General features: G+C 36.5%; 1 protein-coding gene across 2 annotated transcripts in view; it reads left to right on the top strand.

Annotated features, from left to right (window-relative positions):
- The window catches only part of ME2 (malic enzyme 2), a 77,216-nt gene that overhangs the window by 20,769 nt on the left and 35,572 nt on the right, over positions 1 to 20,875 (top strand). For both annotated transcript variants that reach the window (XM_057504185.1, XM_036918585.2), the window contains exons 3-12: positions 4,047 to 4,180; positions 7,889 to 8,038; positions 10,117 to 10,192; positions 11,148 to 11,309; positions 11,619 to 11,722; positions 13,355 to 13,464; positions 13,565 to 13,662; positions 13,960 to 14,073; positions 17,524 to 17,638; positions 19,596 to 19,738. In XM_057504185.1, the coding sequence (XP_057360168.1) occupies positions 4,047 to 4,180; positions 7,889 to 8,038; positions 10,117 to 10,192; positions 11,148 to 11,309; positions 11,619 to 11,722; positions 13,355 to 13,464; positions 13,565 to 13,662; positions 13,960 to 14,073; positions 17,524 to 17,638; positions 19,596 to 19,738 (1,206 nt within the window). The remainder of the gene's footprint in view (positions 1 to 4,046; positions 4,181 to 7,888; positions 8,039 to 10,116; positions 10,193 to 11,147; positions 11,310 to 11,618; positions 11,723 to 13,354; positions 13,465 to 13,564; positions 13,663 to 13,959; positions 14,074 to 17,523; positions 17,639 to 19,595; positions 19,739 to 20,875) is intronic.

A 20,875-nucleotide genomic window follows, 5' to 3' on the forward strand; every position in this document is an offset into this window, starting at 1 on the left:
AAAATACAATTTTCCTTATAATTTCTTCTTTGACCAGTTGGTTCTTTAGGGTTGTGTTGTTTAATATCCAAATATTTGTGAATTCCCCAAATTTCCTTTTATTATTGATTCCTCGTCTCATTGTATTATGGTTGGAGATCATACTTGAGATGATTTAAGTCCTTTTAATTGTATTGAGACTTGTTTTATGGCCTAACGTGCTCTGTACTGGAGAATATTCCATGTGTATTTGAGAAGCATGATATCCTGCTGCTGTTGAGTGTTGTGCTCTGTAGGTGTCTGTTAGGTTTAGTTGCTAAATGATGTTGTTCAAGTCTTAATTTCCATGTTGACTTTTTAGTCTGGTTGTTTTCTCCATTATTCAACATGTGATATTGAAGTATCTAACTTGATGAGTTGTCTTTTTCCCTTGAGTTTGGTCAGTTTTTGCTTCATGTGTTCTGGGTCTCTTTTGTTAGATGTATACAGGTATCTATGTTTATACTTAATACAATGTCTTCTTAACCTATTACCCTTTCATTATTATAAAATGTCCTTTCTAGTAACAGTGTTTGTTTTAAAGTCTGTTTTTATTTTTTGTTAACTAATACAGCCACTCCAGTTCTTTTTTGATTACTTTTACATGGCGTATCTTTTTCCATCCTTTTACTTTCCACCTTTTTGTGTCTTTGAATCAAAGAATCTTTTATAGACAGCATATAATTGTATCATGTCATTTTTTTTCATCCTATCAATCCCTGCCTTTTAACTGTAGAGTTTAATCCATTTTATGATAAGATACAATTTGTGTCTGCAATTTTGCTGTTTTCTAGACATCTTGTGCCTTTTTTGTGCCTCTACTCTTCCATTGTTCACTTCCTTTGTATTAAGTATTTTCTAGTACACCATTTTAATTGCCTTGTTATTTCTTTTACTGCCTGTTTCTGAGTTATGTGCTTAGTGGCTTGCCCTGGGAATTACAAATGCCATCTTTATAACAATGTAGTTCAGATTGATAGCAACTTAATTTCAATAGTACCCAGAAGCTTTTCTCCTGTATGTCTCTATCCCTGCTTTTGTCCTGCTTTATCACACAAATTACATGTTTATACATTATGTGACCATTAGCAGATTTATAATTATTGTTTTATGTATTTCTCTTTTAAGTCAAGTAGGAAAAAAACTACAAACAAAAAGTACATTTATATTGCCTTATGTCTTCCTATGTAGTTATTTTACCCATGTTTTTTATTTCTTCGTGTAGATTTGAGTTACTGTGTAGTGTCTTTCCATTTCAGCCTAAAGGACTCCCCTTTGGTATTTCTGTGGGACAGGTTTACTAGCAATGAATTCTCTGTTTTTGTTTATCTGGAAATGTTTTAATTTCTCCTTCATTTTTGAAGGATAGTTTTTCAAGATTTAGAAATTCTTGATTGACAGGGTTTTTTTCCTTTTAGCGCTTGGAATATGTCATCCCACTGCCTTATGCGCTCCATGGTTTCTGATAAGAAATTAGCTGTTAATCTTTTTGAGAGTTCCCCTGTACATGAACTCTGCTTTTGAATTTCTCCTTTAGTCTATGGCTTCCCACAGTTTGAATGTGATATATCTTGGTGTAGCTCTCTTTGAGTTTTTCCTGATTGGAGCTGTTGAGCTTCTAGAATATGTGAGTAAATGTTTGAGAAGTTTTTTGGCAATTATTTCTTCAGATATTCTTTTGTCCTTTCTGTCTTGTCCTTGCTTTCTGGAACTGCTGTTACGCCTATCTTGGGACTCCTGGTGGTGTCCCACAGGTCTCTGGGGCTCTCATTATATTCATTGTTTTTCTTTCTCTTTCTCAGACTGTATCATCTCTGTTGATCTATCTTTAGGTTTGCTGATCCTTTCTTCCACCTGCTGAAATCTGCTGTTGAGCCCCTCTAGTGAATTATTTCAGTTATTGTACTTTCGACCTCAGAATTTATCTTTGGTTCTTTTTCACAGTTTCTATCTCCTTATTAATATTCTGTAATTAGTAGGATATCTCATACTTTATGTTAGTTCTTTATATATGGTGTCCTTTAGTTCTTTGAATATATTTAAAGTAACTAATTTGAAATCTTTGTTTAGTAAGTATGGTGTTTGAGCTTCCTCAGGGACAGTTTCCATTAACTGCTGTTTTTCCTGTTTTTGAGCCATAGTTAATCTTTCTACTTGCCTCATAAATGTTGTTGCCAACTGAACATTTTAAATGATACAGATGCTCTGCAAATCAGATGCTCCCCCCAGGGATTATTGCTGTTGTTTATTTAGGATATTTATGAACTAATTTTTTTTAAATGAGGTGTAATTGAACTAATTATTTAGTCTTTATTCTTGTATATGCTCAGCAAAGTCTGTGCTTTGTTAGCTTAGTGTTCTGCTAATGATCAGACAGGGACTTAAATACTTAGAACCAGTAATTCCCCCACTCTCTGCCAAGGGGTTCTCTCTATGTACTGGGGCATGCTTTCATACTCAGCAAAGCAGTTTACAACTACACATCAGCCTTCATTTCCTGCTTACACAGAGCCTCATGTTAGCCAAAGGTGAGAGTTTAGGGCCTTCTCAAGTCTTTCCTGGACTTGCTTACATCTTCTAGATTCTCAGGAATATTCTTTTTCAATGCATAGCTCCCACCCCCATAGGCATCAGGTTCCTCAATTTTTCCTTTTCAGCTTTTTGGTTTGCCTGTTGTTTGCTTCGGCTGTTACACACTGCCTTAGGCAGCTGCCATGTTAAATAATCGCCTCATTATTTTCAACAGGCTTTTCTGGGAGAAAGGCTGGTCTTTCACATTGGTAAGCTCCATGTCAGGTCAAATAAAGACAGCCTTGCAAGTGGGGACTTCCAGGGAGCCAGCAGACAGATCAAGTAATGACAGTTCCCTGGGTATGGGGCTTTAGAAGAATCTCCAGCCCTTTTTGCCCTCTCCAGTGGCTGCCCAGCTCTGATTTCCAAAGTGATTGTTTCACTGATTGCTGTTTTCAGGGTTGCTGTGGAGCTGATAAGGGGAGAATAGGAATAAGCCAAGTTAAAATGCCATGAAGCTTGCTGTTCTTACCAAAATTCAGCTTTTTGTCTTGAATAAATGCCCCCTGATTACTGAAGCCTTTGGTTAATTTTCAGAATTCTGAAATAGTTGGTTCTGATCATTTGGCCAGTGTTCTTGTTGTGTTTATGGAGGAAAATATTTTTGGAAGTTCTAAACTCATATTTTCACTGATATCATTTGATTCAAATAATTTAACCCACAACTGAATACCAAATTGGAAAAAATTTTCTTACGATATAGGTTAATTTTTTCTTTAATGTCATTTCTTGCTACCCCTTCCTCTGCTCAGCCTTACTGCCTTCTAGCAGAGGTAGTCACTTTTAAAAGTTTAGTTTGTGTTCTTTCAAACTGTATTCTGTTGTTTACATTTCTAGTGTATGTATGCATGCATCTGTGTGTAATATGTACTTTATGGGGATTTTCTAAACAAAATTAACAAGTGAGTGTGTTTTGATTTGCAACTTGCTTTTTTTTTCTTAACTTTGTGTCTGGGAGAACTTTCCATTTTACATACTTAGAGATATATGTTTAACTGTGTGATGTTTCATGTTACCGGAAATACCATGGTTCCCTAACTGTTCCATAATTGTTGGACTTTTAGTTAGTTTGTAATAGGCAAGAAACTAGAAACAGTGTCACAACCAACCTCTTTGTAAGTGCCTCTTTATTCTGTGTATGAATATTTCTCTAGGATGGCTATGTAGAAGTAGAATTGCTTTATTTTAGAATATGCACCTTAAAATACTGAAGAATACTTTAAAATTGTCTTCTAAGAAGCCTAAACCTGTTTACATTTCCAGCAATGGTATGTGAGAGTAACACTTTTATGACATCTTCACATTACTAGATAAGATCAATTTTATGAATTTTTGACAGTCTGGGCAAAAATGATATCTTACGGATTTTTTAAAACATTTACATTTAAATCACATTTTCTAGGATAATACTATTGCTACCCCAGTAATAATACTATTTAATCCTTTTCTCCTTTTAGGGAATGGCATTTACATTGCAGGAGCGTCAAATGCTTGGTCTTCAAGGACTTCTACCTCCTAAAATAGAGACACAAGATATTCAAGCCTTACGATTCCACAGAAACATAAAAAAAATGAATGGCCCTTTGGAAAAGTAAGTGTTTACTGATGTTCTGATCAGAAAAATTGGGAGTGTTATGGTTATTATGGAATATGAAATAGATAATCTCACAGGAAGTTTGTATTTTACTCATTTAACTGTTATTTTTATGATTATGTTTTCTTCACTTCAGTGAGTGCTTCATGTGTGGTCACTGTTTAGAATTTAGCAGAAGTAAATTTTTTATGCTTAAAATCAGAGCATTTCGGGTTTGAATGAATGGAATAGCAGAAGTAAAGACTGTCATCTAACTTACACCGTTCTGTTCAACAGCCTGTATTAATCATCTGCTTTACGTGTAATACTATATTAGCCACTGAAATATATCATCCAATCCAAGAAACTTTGGGGAATAAAAAAGGAGTAACTGCAGCTGTCCCAGGCACACTAGAATGTATAGCCACCCCAGTAAAGCACCCCCCTGCCTCCTAGGGGCTCATCAATAGATTCTCACACTGTGACTGTCTCTGGACTCCATACTATAGTGTGTGGGACAGTGAGAACAAGGTACATGCAGAGTGTACTCTGAAAGCACCAAGAGTGGCTCCTTGCCCAACTTAAGGAATCAGTTAAAGTTTGCTGGAACCAAATTTTAAACGATGTGTTATGGGCAGCAGGCAAAATGAGAAAGAAGGGCAAGGTATTCTTGGTACAGGGATCAGTCTGAATACAGGATTAAAAATATCTGTTGGGTTGGTTAAGTATAGGAGATAATGGGTTATTGGTGACTGGAGAGAATGGTTTCTTTGATTTGATGGAGCCAGAAGAACACTGCAATTGATTGAGAAATGAATGGGAGAGGAGGAAAAGCAGGCTCTTTCAAGAAGTTTAGGGAGGAGGAGGAAGAAAGATACTGAACAGTAAGTAAAGCAGGACTTGGCTTTAAGGGGGCACATTTCAGGCAATAAGGAAATTTAATGTCTGCAGCTGTGAGGAATGAGCCCAGGAGAAAGGATACTGAGAGAACAGAATCACAGAGAAAGGAAAAGGGCATGGATCAAGTGCAGAGGTAGACACTGGACTCAAACAAGAAAAAAGAACAGCTCATTCTTTGAGGCAAGAGCAAAGGTAAGTACAGGTATTAGTAAAGATAAACTTTGCTGGTGATGGAAGATCTCCTCATAGTTGATGACCTTGATTTTCCATGTGATGTAGAATATGAAGGTCTTAGCTAACATTTAGAAGGGCCAAGGTTGAATAGAATTGGTGAAGAATGATAAGTGTTTGGAAGAGCCGTTTAGCCATAAGGTGAAGCTGAACAAGGACAAGCTAAAGGGGTAAGTGTGGGCCCTGAAGGCTTAGTGGCATCATCTTGTTCCTATTAATGCCGTTCTGCTCAGCAATGTTATTTTTCTACAGAAAAGGTGAATTGTAACATTAATTCAGGTTTGGGGTTTGCTGGACAGGCAAAGATGCTGCAAAAATTCATTCAGCTAATATTCATTCAGGGCTGTTACATGCCAGACATGTTCAAAGCTCTGGAACTACAAAAATGAAGAGTTCCGGCCCTTGCCTTCAGGGAGTTCACTGGTGGAAAAGGTAGGCCCTAGAAGGAGGCGGCAGTGATGTAGTGTTCTTAAAGGGTGAGGTTGGTTCACAGTGAGAGACCTGAGCATGGGATCCACAGTGGGGAAGGCGAGGAGCCAGAAGGGAGCTAATTGGATGGGAGGAAGTGAACTGATCGATCCCCTGAAGCACCATGAAGCAACGCATGTGTAGCCAAAGGGTAGAGGGTTCAGACTGGGGAGTGAAACACTGGCTTCAGGATTCCAGAGCTGGAACAACCCTAGGTGAGAACAGCAAGGCACTGCGAGGTACTCGGAAGAGTGACCCGAGTGGAGCAAAGGTGAGCATGATGACAGCGAGGAGGCTCAGGAATCACATGGCTTCCCTCTTTCATGCCTGATAGGTCATCTGCTCTTTCCTTAGCCTTTCTGCTATCTACCTCCCAAAGCTGTTCCATCTCAGGAGCCCAGTTGTTAGTTTTCTTCTTATAACTAAGGAGAAATCTCCTTCTCTTTTATTTCTATCTATTGGTACTAGTTCTGCATGTGGTAGCTGTATAGAAAATTTTATTCCTCTTCTAAATGGAATCACTTGTCCTCATTTGTTCATTCATCAAATATTTGCACACACATTATATTCCATGTACTTTGCTAGTTCCTAGAAATACAGAAGTATGTAAGGCGAGAATCCCTAACCTATGATATCATCTACACTGGAGGGAAGGCAGAAAGTCAAGAGGTGAAGTGAGAATTACAGAAGAGGGAACAGGGTGTTATGGGACCTGAAAACAGGGAACTCTAACGTGTGTGTCTGTGTGGTGGGGGAGGGGAGCAGGCAGAAGAGGTCCCGGGGAGCGTGCCACCTGAGCTGCATTGAGAGAGCATGGAAATTGACTGTGCCTGGATAGAGGGGGTTCCAGACAGAGGGTACGTCATGTACCAACACCAGGTTAGAGTTGCGGTGCATTAAGGAGCTGAAGTAAGTTCAGTATGTAGGTAAAGCTGGAGTGTAGGCAGAGGTCTAGCTTAAGTCTGTTTATCTGGTGTTAGGAAGCCATTTGGGATAGTAGAAATGATCAGTTATATTTTTAAGGGAAGAAGAGATTGGAGCAGGGGAGCAACATAGTGTGTATAAGGCTTTGTCAGGAAGTTCATGAGGTGGCCCAGGTGAGCAATGAGGGTGGCCTGGATGGGGGTGGGGGAAGGAAATAGATGGATTTGAAAGATACTTAGCAGGTAGACTCTGTAGGACTTGTCAAGTCATTAGACTGGGGTAGGGTTGGGTGGGAGAGAGGAAATCAAGAATGGGATCTGCAGTTTGTCAGGTGATAATAGGAGAAGCAAGTTTGGATGAAAATTACTGAGTCTGTCTTAGACATATTTAATTCAAGGTGTTTACTGGTTTTTTAAGCTAACATTTCTCTGTTTTCTCAACTTTATTCTTTAAAAGCCATTACTTGTGTATATGAATTGACCATTGCCTTTGTGCGACATCTGTGCTCTTTTATTTTGCCTCCATTTTTATGTCGGTCTCCTTGAAGATAACAGTTGACTCGAACAGCATGGATTTGAACTACACAGGTCATTTATATTCAATAAATATATTGGAAAACTTTTTGGACATTTGCAATAATTTGAAAAAAATTTCTTTTCTCTAGCTTACTTTATTGTAAAAATACTGTATATAATACATATAAAATATAGAAAGTATGAGTTAATCAAATGTTTATGTTATAAGGCTTCTTGTCAACAGTAGGCTATTAGTAGTTAAGTGTTTGGGAAGTCAAAAGTTATTCGTGGATTTTCAGCTGCACATGGGCTGATGCCTCTAACCTCCTGCCCCCTCAGTTTGTTCAAGAGCCAGCTGTAGTTCCTTCAGGGTGGGGTGGGGAGCTTCCTGGTAATGCTTCCAGTGCCTGGCACAGAGCCTGACTTACAGTAAGGGCTCAATGAATGTTAGCTGTTTTTTATGTTTTATTTGCTTCATCATTATCATCTACCATTTAAGTACATTTTTATTTCTGTTAAGTTTTAGTCTTGGGTGTTAAATAATAATACAGGGTTTTTGTTTTCTGGCAGGGTTGGGGGGAAGGTGGGTGTGCCCTAAATATTAGATGTTTAGATTTAACTTTCAAAGGCCAAAACTTTGAACATAATGCTGGCTGATTTAGACATTATTCACTGTGCTTAATTTCAGATACATCTATATAATGGGAATACAAGAAAGAAATGAGAAATTGTTTTATAGAATCCTGCAAGATGACATCGAAAGTCTGATGCCAATTGTATATACACCAACAGTTGGTCTTGCCTGCTCCCAGTATGGACATATCTTTAGACGACCTAAGTAAGGCTTATTTTTAAAAATGTATTTGTAAAAGAGTATTGTGTAGGAAAAACAGCACTGTGTAACACCTGTTACATTTCTGTTTTATGTGTTGCAGTCTTACCTTAACCACATTTGCCACCTCACAAAAGCTTAATTTGGATAAAAAGGGATTAGTAAAAATCCAACATGTTAATATCTCATTTTTTTTATAGAAATAATATTATTCATTCCTAACCTTATTAGAGGAATTGTGCATTTGTGTACCCAAGAAAAGGCACTCTTAATTCTCGTGGCAGATTCTCCAGAATTACTGTTAAAGTTTTTGACAATCTGGCCAAACTAATAGATTGATTCTCATTTTCTGTCCATTTCAATTTCTCTTCTTTTTTCTTTTTTATGAACTTCCACGAATTTTAATTTCAAATATTTCTAGCACTGCCATATTTTAAGTGGAAAGAGTAACGAAATGGGCACTGACTTAAGTCCTTGAGTGAGTGACTTTATCCCTCTGAATCTGTTTTCTCATAAGATAAGGCTACCTGGACCAATCAAAGAGCACTGAGAAGGTCAGATGAGGAAACTAATGTGACAGACTTTGTAAATGTATAAACATTATGTAAATGCTATTTTTACTTTGAGTTTTCTTGTCTTGTTCTTGTAACCTATTATCATTTTTGTCAATTCTTATATGTCTTTTCCATGTACTGCTTACATGTTGAAACGGATATAGAAATTCAAACAATGTGTAATAGCATTATCTTCAACTTCCCCTCATCTGTGTAGCAGCTTTCAAACTTTAGTGTGCATACTAAACACCTGTGGGATTTACTTAAAATATTGATCCCTGCCAACTTTGCTGTCCTTCCCATTCCCATGATTCTGATGAAACAGATAAAGGTCTGGAGGTCTGGATTGTAATGAGCACCATCAGTGATGGGGTTGTGGGTGTTCCCTGGAGAAGACACTTTGACAACACTGTTCTGTCCTGTGTGCTGCTATCAATTGGTGTGTCTTAAACATTTCTTATGTTTAGCCCAGCTGTTGCTCTCATATACTCTTTCACTTGGAATAGTGGTTCTCAATCCCGATTAAAGGACAAAGAGAAACTTCAGAGTATACTGATGCCTGGGCTCCACCCCCAGAGATTCTGATTCAGTTAGTCTAGAGTTGAGCCCAAGAGCTGGTGTTTCATTAAAGCTCCTGATATGATTCTGATGTGTACCCAGAGTTCAGAACTGACATGAAATGAAAAAGAACATGGCTTTTTGTTGAAGACAGATACTGTGTATCATTTATTCAGGGTCCCAGAGATGGTCAGTAGCTTCTGGTTGGTGAATTGATCTGAACTCTAGCAAGACAGTTACATTCGAATCTCTAGGGGTGGGACCCCGGCATTTTGAAAGATAATTCTACAATGCTGCTGTGGTTGAGAAACTATTAAACTGATTTGATCTAGGATAGTAAGGCCGAAGTAAGAATCAGTTTGAAGGCACTGGGGACCTGTTAGCCCTCACCTCTGCCTCACCTATTTTCTAGAACCTGTGTTCCTTTCCCCACCCCTCCTTCCCTTCCTCTTTCTTTTTAAAAAATCTGTATTAACTCTCTCAATTGGATAACAATATACTGTATGTTTAAAATAACTTTTCACTTTTTCCTAGTGCTTCAAGGATATCCTCTCATATGAAATTACTGCAGTTTACTTGTCTCCCTTCCTGTTCCTTCAGATTTCAAATTTTTAGTTTAAGTGAATGTTAACAGTTTACTTAGCCTTCTGCTCTCCTGCATCAGGGGTTGATTTGTATATTCCTTTCACTGGGGGTGTATTGAGTTATTTGAATGTGAGATGTGGATACATCTGTGCTTGGGTAAAATGATCACATCATTTAATAATCTTTGTTGCAGCCTATGTGAGCAATCAGTTAGAATTTGAAGTAGTTGAAAATGTTTGAAAATAAACCGGTAGGCTTGGAATCTGCTTGGAAATTATACCATGTCTTGATGTTTTATTAAAATACCTAAATATTCCAATTATGAACAAAAACTTAGAAAAAACAAAAACTGTTATGAAATGCAAAGGTGTTTTTGTTCTATTGCAGGGGATTATTTATTTCAATCTCAGACAGAGGTCATGTTAGATCAATTGTGGATAACTGGCCAGAAAATCATGTTAAGGTACTAATTAGCACAACCTTCCTTTTCGCATTTTTTTTCATTGTAAGTTATCTAAATTTCCAAGAACAGTTTTTCATTGTTGCTCTGATTTATTTTGCACTTATGTACATGTAGATTTACTGTTCTGAGGAAATCATGGTAGTAATACTTACAAATGGGTTAGTGGTATAGAGTTTGACTCTGGGAAAGAAATGGGAGCTGGCACAGTGAGCCTCCTCACTATCAATACTGGTGTCTCCTGCCCCCTCTGTATTCCTTTTGTATTTCAGTTAATAATCTTGGTAGAGAAAATACATTAAAATGCCATAAAAACTTTTATTCTGGTGAGTGGTAAGAGGATTTATTATGTGTGTTTTCTTTTAAATCTATGATAGATTTAGATCCTTAAGCAAATATAAAACTCTTTATTACACATGTCTTCTAACCAAAATAGTATTTGATAATGATTAATTCTAATAATCTACAAGAAATTGGGTCAGATAGTTAAATTCTCTTTATCACCTTAAAAACCTTATAGGTAGGTATATTTTTAAAATTTTAGGTCTTTTTTTCTTTTCACTATTGCTAAGGTTTTTCTTGTTTGGCCTAAGTTATTATATTGGGTAGCATGTTATTTTTTTCTAAACTCTTATTTTTCTTTTATAGTTAGTCTCTATCAGAAGTTTGCTTGCTTCTCCCCTGTTTAGTCATTGTGAAGATATTTAAGTTGATCCCCCAGTCAGAAGCAGTCCATCTAAACCAAAGATAAAGGGAAATCAAATCTAGTTAACTGACTTTTATACATCCAGATTCTAGAATTCCTATAATTCTAAGTGTGCTTCATTGGTTTACTTTGAAAGTTAATCCCCCAAAAAATCTATTTTTAAAAGTGAGAGTGAAAATATATGAAGAAAATCCTTTTTAAAATTGCTTTTCTGTTTGACAACTTTTAATTTCTTTTATTTTTGTAATTAAGGCTGTTGTGGTGACTGATGGAGAGAGAATTCTGGGTCTTGGCGATCTGGGTGTCTATGGAATGGGAATTCCAGTAGGAAAGCTTTGTTTGTACACAGCTTGTGCAGGAATCCGGCCTGATCGATGCCTGCCTGTGTGTATTGATGTAGGAACTGATAATACAGTGAGTAAAATCACTTTCCCCCTTTGATCCTCTTCCTGTATTTTAAAAGATATATTTTATTACATTCTCTTTTGAATATAATACAAAAAGGAACATTTTGTGTTTAGATGTTAGTCTTTGTCTTAAACTCCACTTTCAGTATTTATGTAAATAATAAATAGTAAAATAAGCCTATTGAAAGTTTCTTAAGGAAGGGCAATAAGGCTTAAAAGGCTATATTAGTGTTTTTTTTATTCTGCAATTTTTGTTTTATAGAATGTATTGAAACTGTTTTGTTTAATTGGGTTTTACATTTGGTCTATTTTATAGGCACTCTTAAAAGATCCATTTTACATGGGCTTATATCAGAAAAGAGATCGATCACAGCGTTATGATGATCTGATTGATGAGTTTATGAAAGCCATTACTGACAGGTATTTTTTAGAAGTATGAGTGTATAAAAGCATCTTTTAAAAAAAAAGAAACCGCAGTCTCATTTTGTTTGCTTTTCTCTCTTGTGAAGATAGGTAAGAGATTAGATTTTTGCCTGATTAGAGGTGCTGGGACGTGGTGATACCCTTTATATACTCTGCCTTGCTTTGCTGAGTTGTCTGACACCTTGAGGGAAGTCTGCATGAGTCAATCCTCAGATCCTGTCGGACTACCATTTAAATGCCTCAGAAATGTATCTCCTCTATTGCCACAGCCTTTCTGCAGAGGCTCATCTCCCTTCTGGATTCTTCTAAACCTTCCTCCAGTTTCTCTCCTCTGCATTTCACCTCCACCTTACCACCAGATTAGTCTTTTAAAGCATGTACTTATTATGTCATTCTTTTGATTGAAATCAGTTGTTTCCTATTGTCATAGGATAAGGTCCAAACTCTTTACGATCTAGCCCTGCACTACCTTATGAATTACTGGGACTTAGAATACATGGAAAACTAATTCCTTTTCAAAGTTGACGTATCCAGAACTAAACTTTCCATCCTCCCAGAGATTGCCATCCTTCCTCTGCCCCTCACTTCCCTCCTTTGGACAATCAGCTAGTGTCTTCTTAGTCATCCTGGTTGCCTTGGCATTTTGACATCTCTCCCCTTACTTCCCAGTTGGTCCTTGTCTCGGTTCTTTTTGTTCATTCTAGTGTCTCATGATTATCCCTTTCACTTCTGGCAGCTTCTGCTTCAGATCTTCTTGTTCACGTCATAGTCACCTCGTAGCTGCTTCTCCTGTCTTTCTCATCTCTCCCCACACCAGTATGTGCTACACATCATGCATAGGTTTATCCTTCCTAATGGAGTCTTACATAAATTCTTCCCTTTCTCTGAAGTGACTCTACATCAGAACAGAATAAAGTCCCCATTCCCTAATTTTGCATTCAAGGTTCTCCCTTATCTGATCCCAGTATACTTTACCAATTTCTTCCTTATATAAACTCTAAACTATATAGCCGAACTGTTGAAAATCCGGGGTCACAAAAGTACACCTTTTCTTCCTACCTCTTTACTTTGTGTTCTTTCAGGGCCCAGATAAAGTCCCGTTTCCTTTTCAAGCTTTCCCTTCCCCCGACTCACCAGGATCGTTGATGTCTTTTTCTGAATGCCAGTGAACTTACATAGCAATTACTTTTTAACCTCTTATTTAATATATGACTCTTCTGTGTTGCTGTTTCACTGCTAATGTAAGAGAATATGCATATCAAATATGTACTTTTTGAGACTTGGAGACAAAATCTTTCTAGGAAGCCATTTCATGCTTAAATATGCTGGGCACCCTCCTAGCCACTTGGAAAGATTTTATACAGATGATATCCCATATCTAACATTCCCATTGTCAGAAATACAGGCCTTTGCCATGGTATACATTCATTTTAAGCACCCCATATAAACTTTTCTGAATGAGTAATACATTTCTACATTTTCACTGTAGTCTTTCATAGTCTCTAATTGCCAGATGTCCTTAAGTGAAATAACAATACATTATTTTAAAATGAAAAATGTGATTATAAGAAATATTGGGAAAGCTGTTTAATGATATTTTCCACACAATCATGGGTTTTGCTATTTTAGATATGGACAGAACACACTTATTCAGTTTGAAGACTTTGGAAATCATAATGCATTCAGATTCTTGAGAAAATACCGAGAAAAATATTGTACCTTCAATGATGATATTCAAGGTAAAGAAAAAAGCAAATCTTAGGGTTTTGATTCCTACTTTTAAAAATCTACTTTAATGTGCCCATATTTTATTTTTTTTTAATCTTTATTTTCTTGTAGGAACAGCTGCAGTAGCTCTGGCTGGTCTTCTCGCAGCACAGAAAGTTATGGGTAAACTGATCTCAGAACACAAAATTTTATTTCTTGGAGCAGGAGAGGTAAGTTTTTGTAAACTTTTAGAACCTAAAACCAACACTGTCCTTTAGAATTGGAAAATGGGGTATAATGAGCTTGGTATTTTTGTTGAGATACAGAATATGAATTCAACCTCTCCATTATAATAATTTAAAATATGTTTAGAGAGAATATCACAAAGAATCAAACTTTTGTGTGATTTGTAAGGGAAGAATAAGCCAAATACTCTTCATAACATATAATCTTCATATGTAATGAAGTAATTCAAGCATTGTAACCTACTCTAATCTTTTCTTTTTAATTTTTGTTATGTTGTACAGGCTGCTCTTGGAATTGCAAATCTTATAGTAATGGCTATGGTAGAAAATGGCCTCTCAGAAGAAGAGGCACAAAAGAAAATTTGGTTGGTTGACAAGTTTGGTTTATTATTTAAGGTAAGGTACTTAAAACTTAGAGAAGCAAAAGAATGTTGCTATAATATTTTAGGTTTGAATTTTTAAATATTATAAAATCTTATATTTCACTAGACTACCCAAATTGTATGAGTTGGGGACCTTCCAGTATATTCTTAACAGAAATTCTCCCATCTCAAACTTTTGTCTTTTATAAAAACACTTTCTTCATATTCAAGTCACAATCTCTTATGTTGGTACCAGACTTGTTCTTTCTTGATTTGTGTCTTCTCATTCTTAAGGTACAATAGCATTGTACTTGACACTTCCAAAGTTAGGTTTTAATGGGAACTCAAAAGTTTCTAATTAAATTGTTAGCAAGACATCTGATATTTGAGCAGAAATTCTTTAACCCTTTAGAAATCATAATCCCCTGTAGCAATCTAATAGAAATCTATAGACCCGTTCCCTAGGAAAGATACATATTCCTGACGCCAATTCATGGGTAATAAAGAGCTGCTGACCCAGATTAATTTATATCTTTTGGACTTGCCTTCCTTCTTAGCATTGATTGCCATTTTTAGTAGTTTAAGAAATGCCTTCTAAATGTCCATCAGTAGATGACTGGATAAAGAAGATGTGGTACATATACACAATGGAATATTACTCAGCCATAAGAAAAAAACAGATCCTACCATTCGCAACAACATGGATGGAGCTAGAGGGTATTATGCTCAGTGAAATAAGCCAGGCGGAGAAAGACAAGTACCAAATGATTTCACTCATGTGTGGAGTATAAGAACAAAAGAAAACTGAAGGAACAAAACAGCAGCAGAAGCACAGAACCCAAGACTGGACTAACAGTTACCAAAGGGAAAGGAACTGGGGAGAACAGGTGGGAAGGGAGGGATAAGGGCAGGAAAAAAAGAAAGGGGGCATTAGGATTAGCATGTATAGTGGGGGGGGCACAGGGAGGGCTGTGCAACACAGAGAAGACAAGTAGTGATTTTACAGCATCTTACTACCCTGATGTACAGTGACTGTGAACAGGGATGTGGGGGGGACTTGGTGAAGGGGGGAGCCTAGTAAACATAATGTCCTTCATGTAATTGTAGATTAATGATACCAAAGTAAAATTAAAAAAAAAAAAAAAAAGAAATGCCTTGTATCTTGTACTGTGTAATACACTGAAGTATAAGTAAATTGTTTTTTAGTTGAACTTCTCCAGTACACAATGCTGTTGTATTTTTGCAATATATGACACAGCAGTTACTTGTTACTGATTTCTTTGGAGCAAGCTTATCTTAGTTTGTTCCAGTTCTGAAATCTTCTTAATTAATTAGTGTCAGTGTTCTATTAGTATGAGAAATTAGTGTGTGAATGAAGACTGAGTAAATTACACAGAAGTATAAATTATGATTAAAATGTAGTTTAAAATGTACCAGACATTGTGATAAAATTTTACATGTATTATTTAATCTTCTCAAAAATCTGTAAAATTATACAAATGACAAAAATTGAGGTTTGAAAAGGTCAAGTGACTTTTCCAAGGTCATCCATCATTAGCTTATGAGTGATGGAGGTAAGATTCCCATCCAAGTAGCCTAACTGAAGTCTGTTCTGTTAACCATTTATCTGCACTGCCTCCCCAGTGAGCTGTAACTGCTGTATTTGCTTTTATATAACATTCAAGGATTATAGGACATTGTACTTTTAGAAAGCTATTGGGGGAATATGTTTTTACTGATACAAAATTAGTTTGGCACTTCTTTTTTTGTGATACTGGTTTTTACAAATGTTCTGTGATATTTTATCTTATTTGTAACAAGTCAGATCTAGAATGAGTAAGGTATTGGTTAACACAGTTGAGAATCCCTGTTCATTGGCAAGTTCAGAGTAAACTTTTCTTTGAGGATGTGTAAATAGCTTGACCTATAGGTTTCAGGCTTCCAGTCTCTCCTGGTGACCCACATTGCTGCCCTCCCATTTGAGATGTGGGATTTCCTTTTGAACCTGTTTGGAGAGCTGTGGTCCTCCTGGGGCAAGAGTAAGAAGGCGCTGTTCCGCAGGAAACTCACAGACTCCAAGAAGGGACTAGCGGTTACCAAAGGGGAGGGATGTGGGAAGGTGGGTGGGGAGGGAGGGAGAAAGGGATTGAGGGGTATTATGTTTAGTACACATGGTGTGGGGGGGTCATGGGGAAGACAGTGTAGCACAGAGAAGGCACATAGTGGATCTGTGGCATCTCACTACACTGATGGACAGTGACTGCAATGGGATATGGGGGGGACTCGATAATATGGGTGAATGTAGTAACATTGTTTTTTTCATGTGAAACCTTCATAAAAGTGTATATCAATAATACGTTAATAAAAAAAAAGAAAAGAAAAGGGAGAACTTGCTTCCTCTCTCTGGTCTCCACCATGTGCAAGTATAACGGGAAGACACCAGATCTGGGGGCCTCCAGAACTGTGAGAAATAAATGTTTGTTGTTTAAGCCAAAAAAAATAAGACACTGTTCCAAAAACCTGGATCTATTGAGGCTCTGTTACAGTCCTTCAGTTATTTTCGCAACCAACCGGTGATGGTTCGCTGCTTCCCAGCCCCTGCTGACTCTTTTCCAGGGTTATCCTGAAGTTCTGATGAAAAAATTCACCTTCTCTTTTGTCAAAATCAGAAGATTGGTCTCTACATCTGGTTGGCTTTTGCAGTCAGTCTGTTCTTGCCTGCTTTAGCTTGTTGAGAAATTCTAAACTGATCTAGTTTATCCATGATACCTCTCCTGGCTCTGCCACACTACTGAAGATTTAATTTGTATAGTTTTTGACGTGATATTTAGTGAGGGAAACATCTTTTCTCTTTCAGCCATATTATACCAGAATTCCCTATTTCTCATATTTCTGAACTCTTGGTAGTGTAAGTCCATGATGTCAGTCTGTAATTCTGAAATCCTAAAAGCTCTGAAATCCTGTTTTTATGAAATTTATTTGGTAACAAATTTGACTGACCTGAACTTATCTGGGAACAAAACCAGAGAGGATGTTTGTAATTTTAACCTTTTGCTCTTGCTGTGACTATTCATAAGTTTTGTTCAGATATGGGATACCATTGGGGGAGGGTATTTATAATATTTGATACATCATCATAATACATTTCTAAAGAAAAATTTTTAATTCCAAAATCATCTAGCCCAAATAAAAAATTGTATGCCTTTGTACCATGTTGGATATAGGAGGAGTTCACAGTGTAAATGAATTTTTGAAAGGGATTAGAGAGTTTCTGGTTATAATGGGATTCTGTTTATGTTTTATATTTGGGCTTATGGACACATGAATTTAGAATTGGAAAACACAGGTTGAAGAGAAAAGTAAGTGAAAATGAGAAGACATTCCTGTTGTAGAAACACATGACTCCTAATGATGAGATCTTATCAGTTAGTCCTCAGTAAGTAAGCATTTACAAAAAAATACTTTATTTTTTCTAAAAATTCAGGGGCGGAAAGCTAAAATAGAGAGTCATCAGGAACCGTTTGCTCACTCAGCCCCAGAGAGCATACCTGATACTTTTGAAGATGCAGTAAATATACTTAAGCCTTCAGCTATAATTGGTAAGTAAAGTTGTTGGCATATCATTCTGTAACTTACCTATACGTTGCCAGTCAAAACTACCACGCGGGATTACTAAAAAAACGAATTGACAGATTTTACCTAGCTTTCAGAATGTATGTTCCCTGTGATAGCCTTTTGGTTACAATGTGTAAAGTTCAGTTAAAGCAGATGCTGCTTGTATTTTTAAGTGCTAGAAGCAGTACCATAGATCATGCTTTGCTTTTACAGTTGGTATGACTGTTGGGCTCAAAACCTGAAAAAGACCACAGTCATTTGACAGACTGTAACCAAGAAAATGCTATGCAGAGTCAAAGATTTTCATTGGCAACAAAGCAGAAAGCTCTTGGTGCGTTTTGAGGGTCAGGCATTGCATAGCTGACATCAGAGTGTGCCAACATGGCATTACGTTCACAGCAGAAAATGTAAGTCTTTCAAATATGGAGCTGTTTCATTTCCTCTGTAGCTATAAGATTTGAATCCATAATTTTTCCTATAATTTTATCAATTTCACATAGGGACCCTATTGAATGTTAAAGAGTAAAATAGTAATAAACAGTTAAGTTTCTGTGGTCAGGAAAACTATGTCTGTATTAGCTTTTTTACTGATTAAAACTCATAATTTTTTTAGAACAAGAAATCTTAAAGGTCATTTAGTCCATTTCTTTCAAAATTCAATAAGGAAAACCTAAGCATCTCTCCATTAATTCCATCTTTGGAGGGTCAAGGAAACAAAAAGATAATTCTTTAGAACTCATGTACTCATAAGAATATGTGAGAAACACTGAGTATAAATTGCTTTTTTATATAAGAAAACAACCAAAGAGATGTTAAGCAACTTGCCCAAAATACGTGACTATTTCTTATAGCCCAGAGTGACAGCAAGCACTACAGCTACAATCTCCAGATCAGTATTTTCCTTTATTACATATTGGAATTAAAAATTAATTACTTCAACTTTGAATATAAGCCTTCTTACTGAATGAGGTGGATAAGTACTCAGCGGAGGTATCACTTGTTCATCCCCAAATTCCCCGCACGGGCTGTGTTCTTCATGCTGTGCTTCTGTAACTGCATCCTTAGCACTTGTTACAGGTTTGCTCATTTTCTGTTTACTTTGCTGTTTTTCTCTCAACTATAAGCTGTCTGCATTATACTCATTTTTATATCCTAAAGGCCTAATACAGTGAGACATTGTAGGGGCTTAATAAAAGGTCATTAAACGGAACTGTAACAAGAAAATGGATGGCTTTAGTCAAGGTGGTCTTTTATCCCTTCTGAATTCCTATTATTTTGTAATGAGTGCCACAGAGATTAGCAATTTACATTTGAGATGCAAATGTCTGTCTTTTTAAAATGTTTAATGGTGGTGAAATATATATAACAAAATTTGCCACCATAACCATTTTTAAGTACAGTTAGGTAGTGTTAAGTTACATACACATGGTGGTGCAACCAATGTCCAGAACTCTTTCACCTTGCAAAACTGAAATTCTATACCCCATTAAAGAACAGCTGCATTCCCCCTGCAGCTGGCAACCACCGTTCTCCTTTCTGTGTCTCAGAGATTGACTACTGTAGGTATCTCAAATAAATAGAATCATACAGTACTTGTCACTCATGACTAGCTGTTTTACTTAGCATAATGTCCTCAAACTTCACTCTGGTCATAGCAAGTTTTATCTTCTTAATTAGAGTGATGGAGATAGTCTTAAATTTTTTTTTTTCCCCACAGTTTACTAAGGCTTGGGTAGACAATATTTAAGTGAAAACTTCTGGCTTTTTATTGTTTTTCTTTTCAGATTGAGATTGGCATTATCTCAGCAATGCAGAATATATCTTTATAATGGGAGTTTGCATGTGCTTTTGTTATATTAAACTTATGTAGAAATGCTGTCGATAAGAATTGCTTTATTTTACTTATAATGAAATTGCTTTTTGTCCCCTGATTTATTACAGGAGTTGCAGGAGCGGGCCGACTTTTCACCTCTGATGTAATCAAAGCCATGGCTGATATCAATGAAAGGCCTATAATATTTGCATTAAGTAACCCTACAGCAAAGGCTGAGTGCACAGCTGAAGAAGCATATACACTTACAGAGGTAGTGATAATAACTATGAATTGGTTATGTCTACTGTACTCCCTCTGTTAGCCTGTTAAACATTCTGGCATAATTGTTTTCATGGTTACTCTGCAGATTGTGATGTGCACTTGTGGACCATCGTGGATCATCAAATTCTGATAGAAATTATTGCTTATATCAGTTTGGACTACAGTTACCTTATATCTGCATTTTAATACCCTTACACCTTTTGTGCATTTTAATTCTCTACATTTTAAAGCCCAAAAGACATTACTGTTTTTTTAAATAAAAATACTCATTTAGATTTATGTACATTTTAATTGTAATATTTTTTTTGCCATTCCACCCTTCCTGCATGTCTGTGTTTCTGTCTAGGATCATTTTCCTTCTACCAGAAGAGCTTCCCTTAAGTGTAGGTCTGATGAATTCTCTTGATAATTCCTTTATTTTGCCATCATTTTGAAGGGTATTTCAATGGTACATAGAAGTAAAAATTGGTAGATACTTTGTTTCAGAAATTTGAAGATGTCCTGTTGTTATCTAACTTCTGTTTTCCTTTTGATACATCATTTTATCTGCGGTTTTAGGTCCACTAGAGAGGACCTACATGTGGTTTTCTTTGTACTTATTCTACCTGGGGATTGTAGAACTCCTGAATCTGTAGCTTGATGTCCTCTTTGTATGTGTGTCTGTGGCCTATTTTGTAAATATCTCTGATATGGCCACATTCTCTCTCTCCTCTTCTGGGACTCCAATTATGTGAATATCAGACTTTTTCACCACATTTCATGTATCTCTTATGCTGTTTTCTGTTTATACCATGCTGTTTGTTATCTGTTTCAACCTGGTGATTTTCTTTGGGTTTATCTTCCAGTATGCATTCTTCTTTTAGCTGTGTTTGTCTGTTGTTAAGTTCTTAATTTTATTTTCATTTGCAGAATTTCTTTGATTCTTTTTATAATTCACTAATTTAGTGACACAGACTTAAAGTCACATATTATAGAAATACTCAGTTTATAAACAAATGCTGTTTTTTGCCCTCACATTTCATGAAATGATTCTTTTTACCCTCTTCAAATGTCTCTTCACCATCAGTGTTTCTGTCTTCATCACCTTTATGAGGGCCATTGTTTGAGTCACATGGCAGCTGTTAGG

The sequence above is a fragment of the Manis pentadactyla genome, chromosome 6 (genome assembly GCF_030020395.1).
Source record: "Manis pentadactyla isolate mManPen7 chromosome 6, mManPen7.hap1, whole genome shotgun sequence".
Classification (NCBI taxonomy): domain Eukaryota; kingdom Metazoa; phylum Chordata; class Mammalia; order Pholidota; family Manidae; genus Manis; species Manis pentadactyla.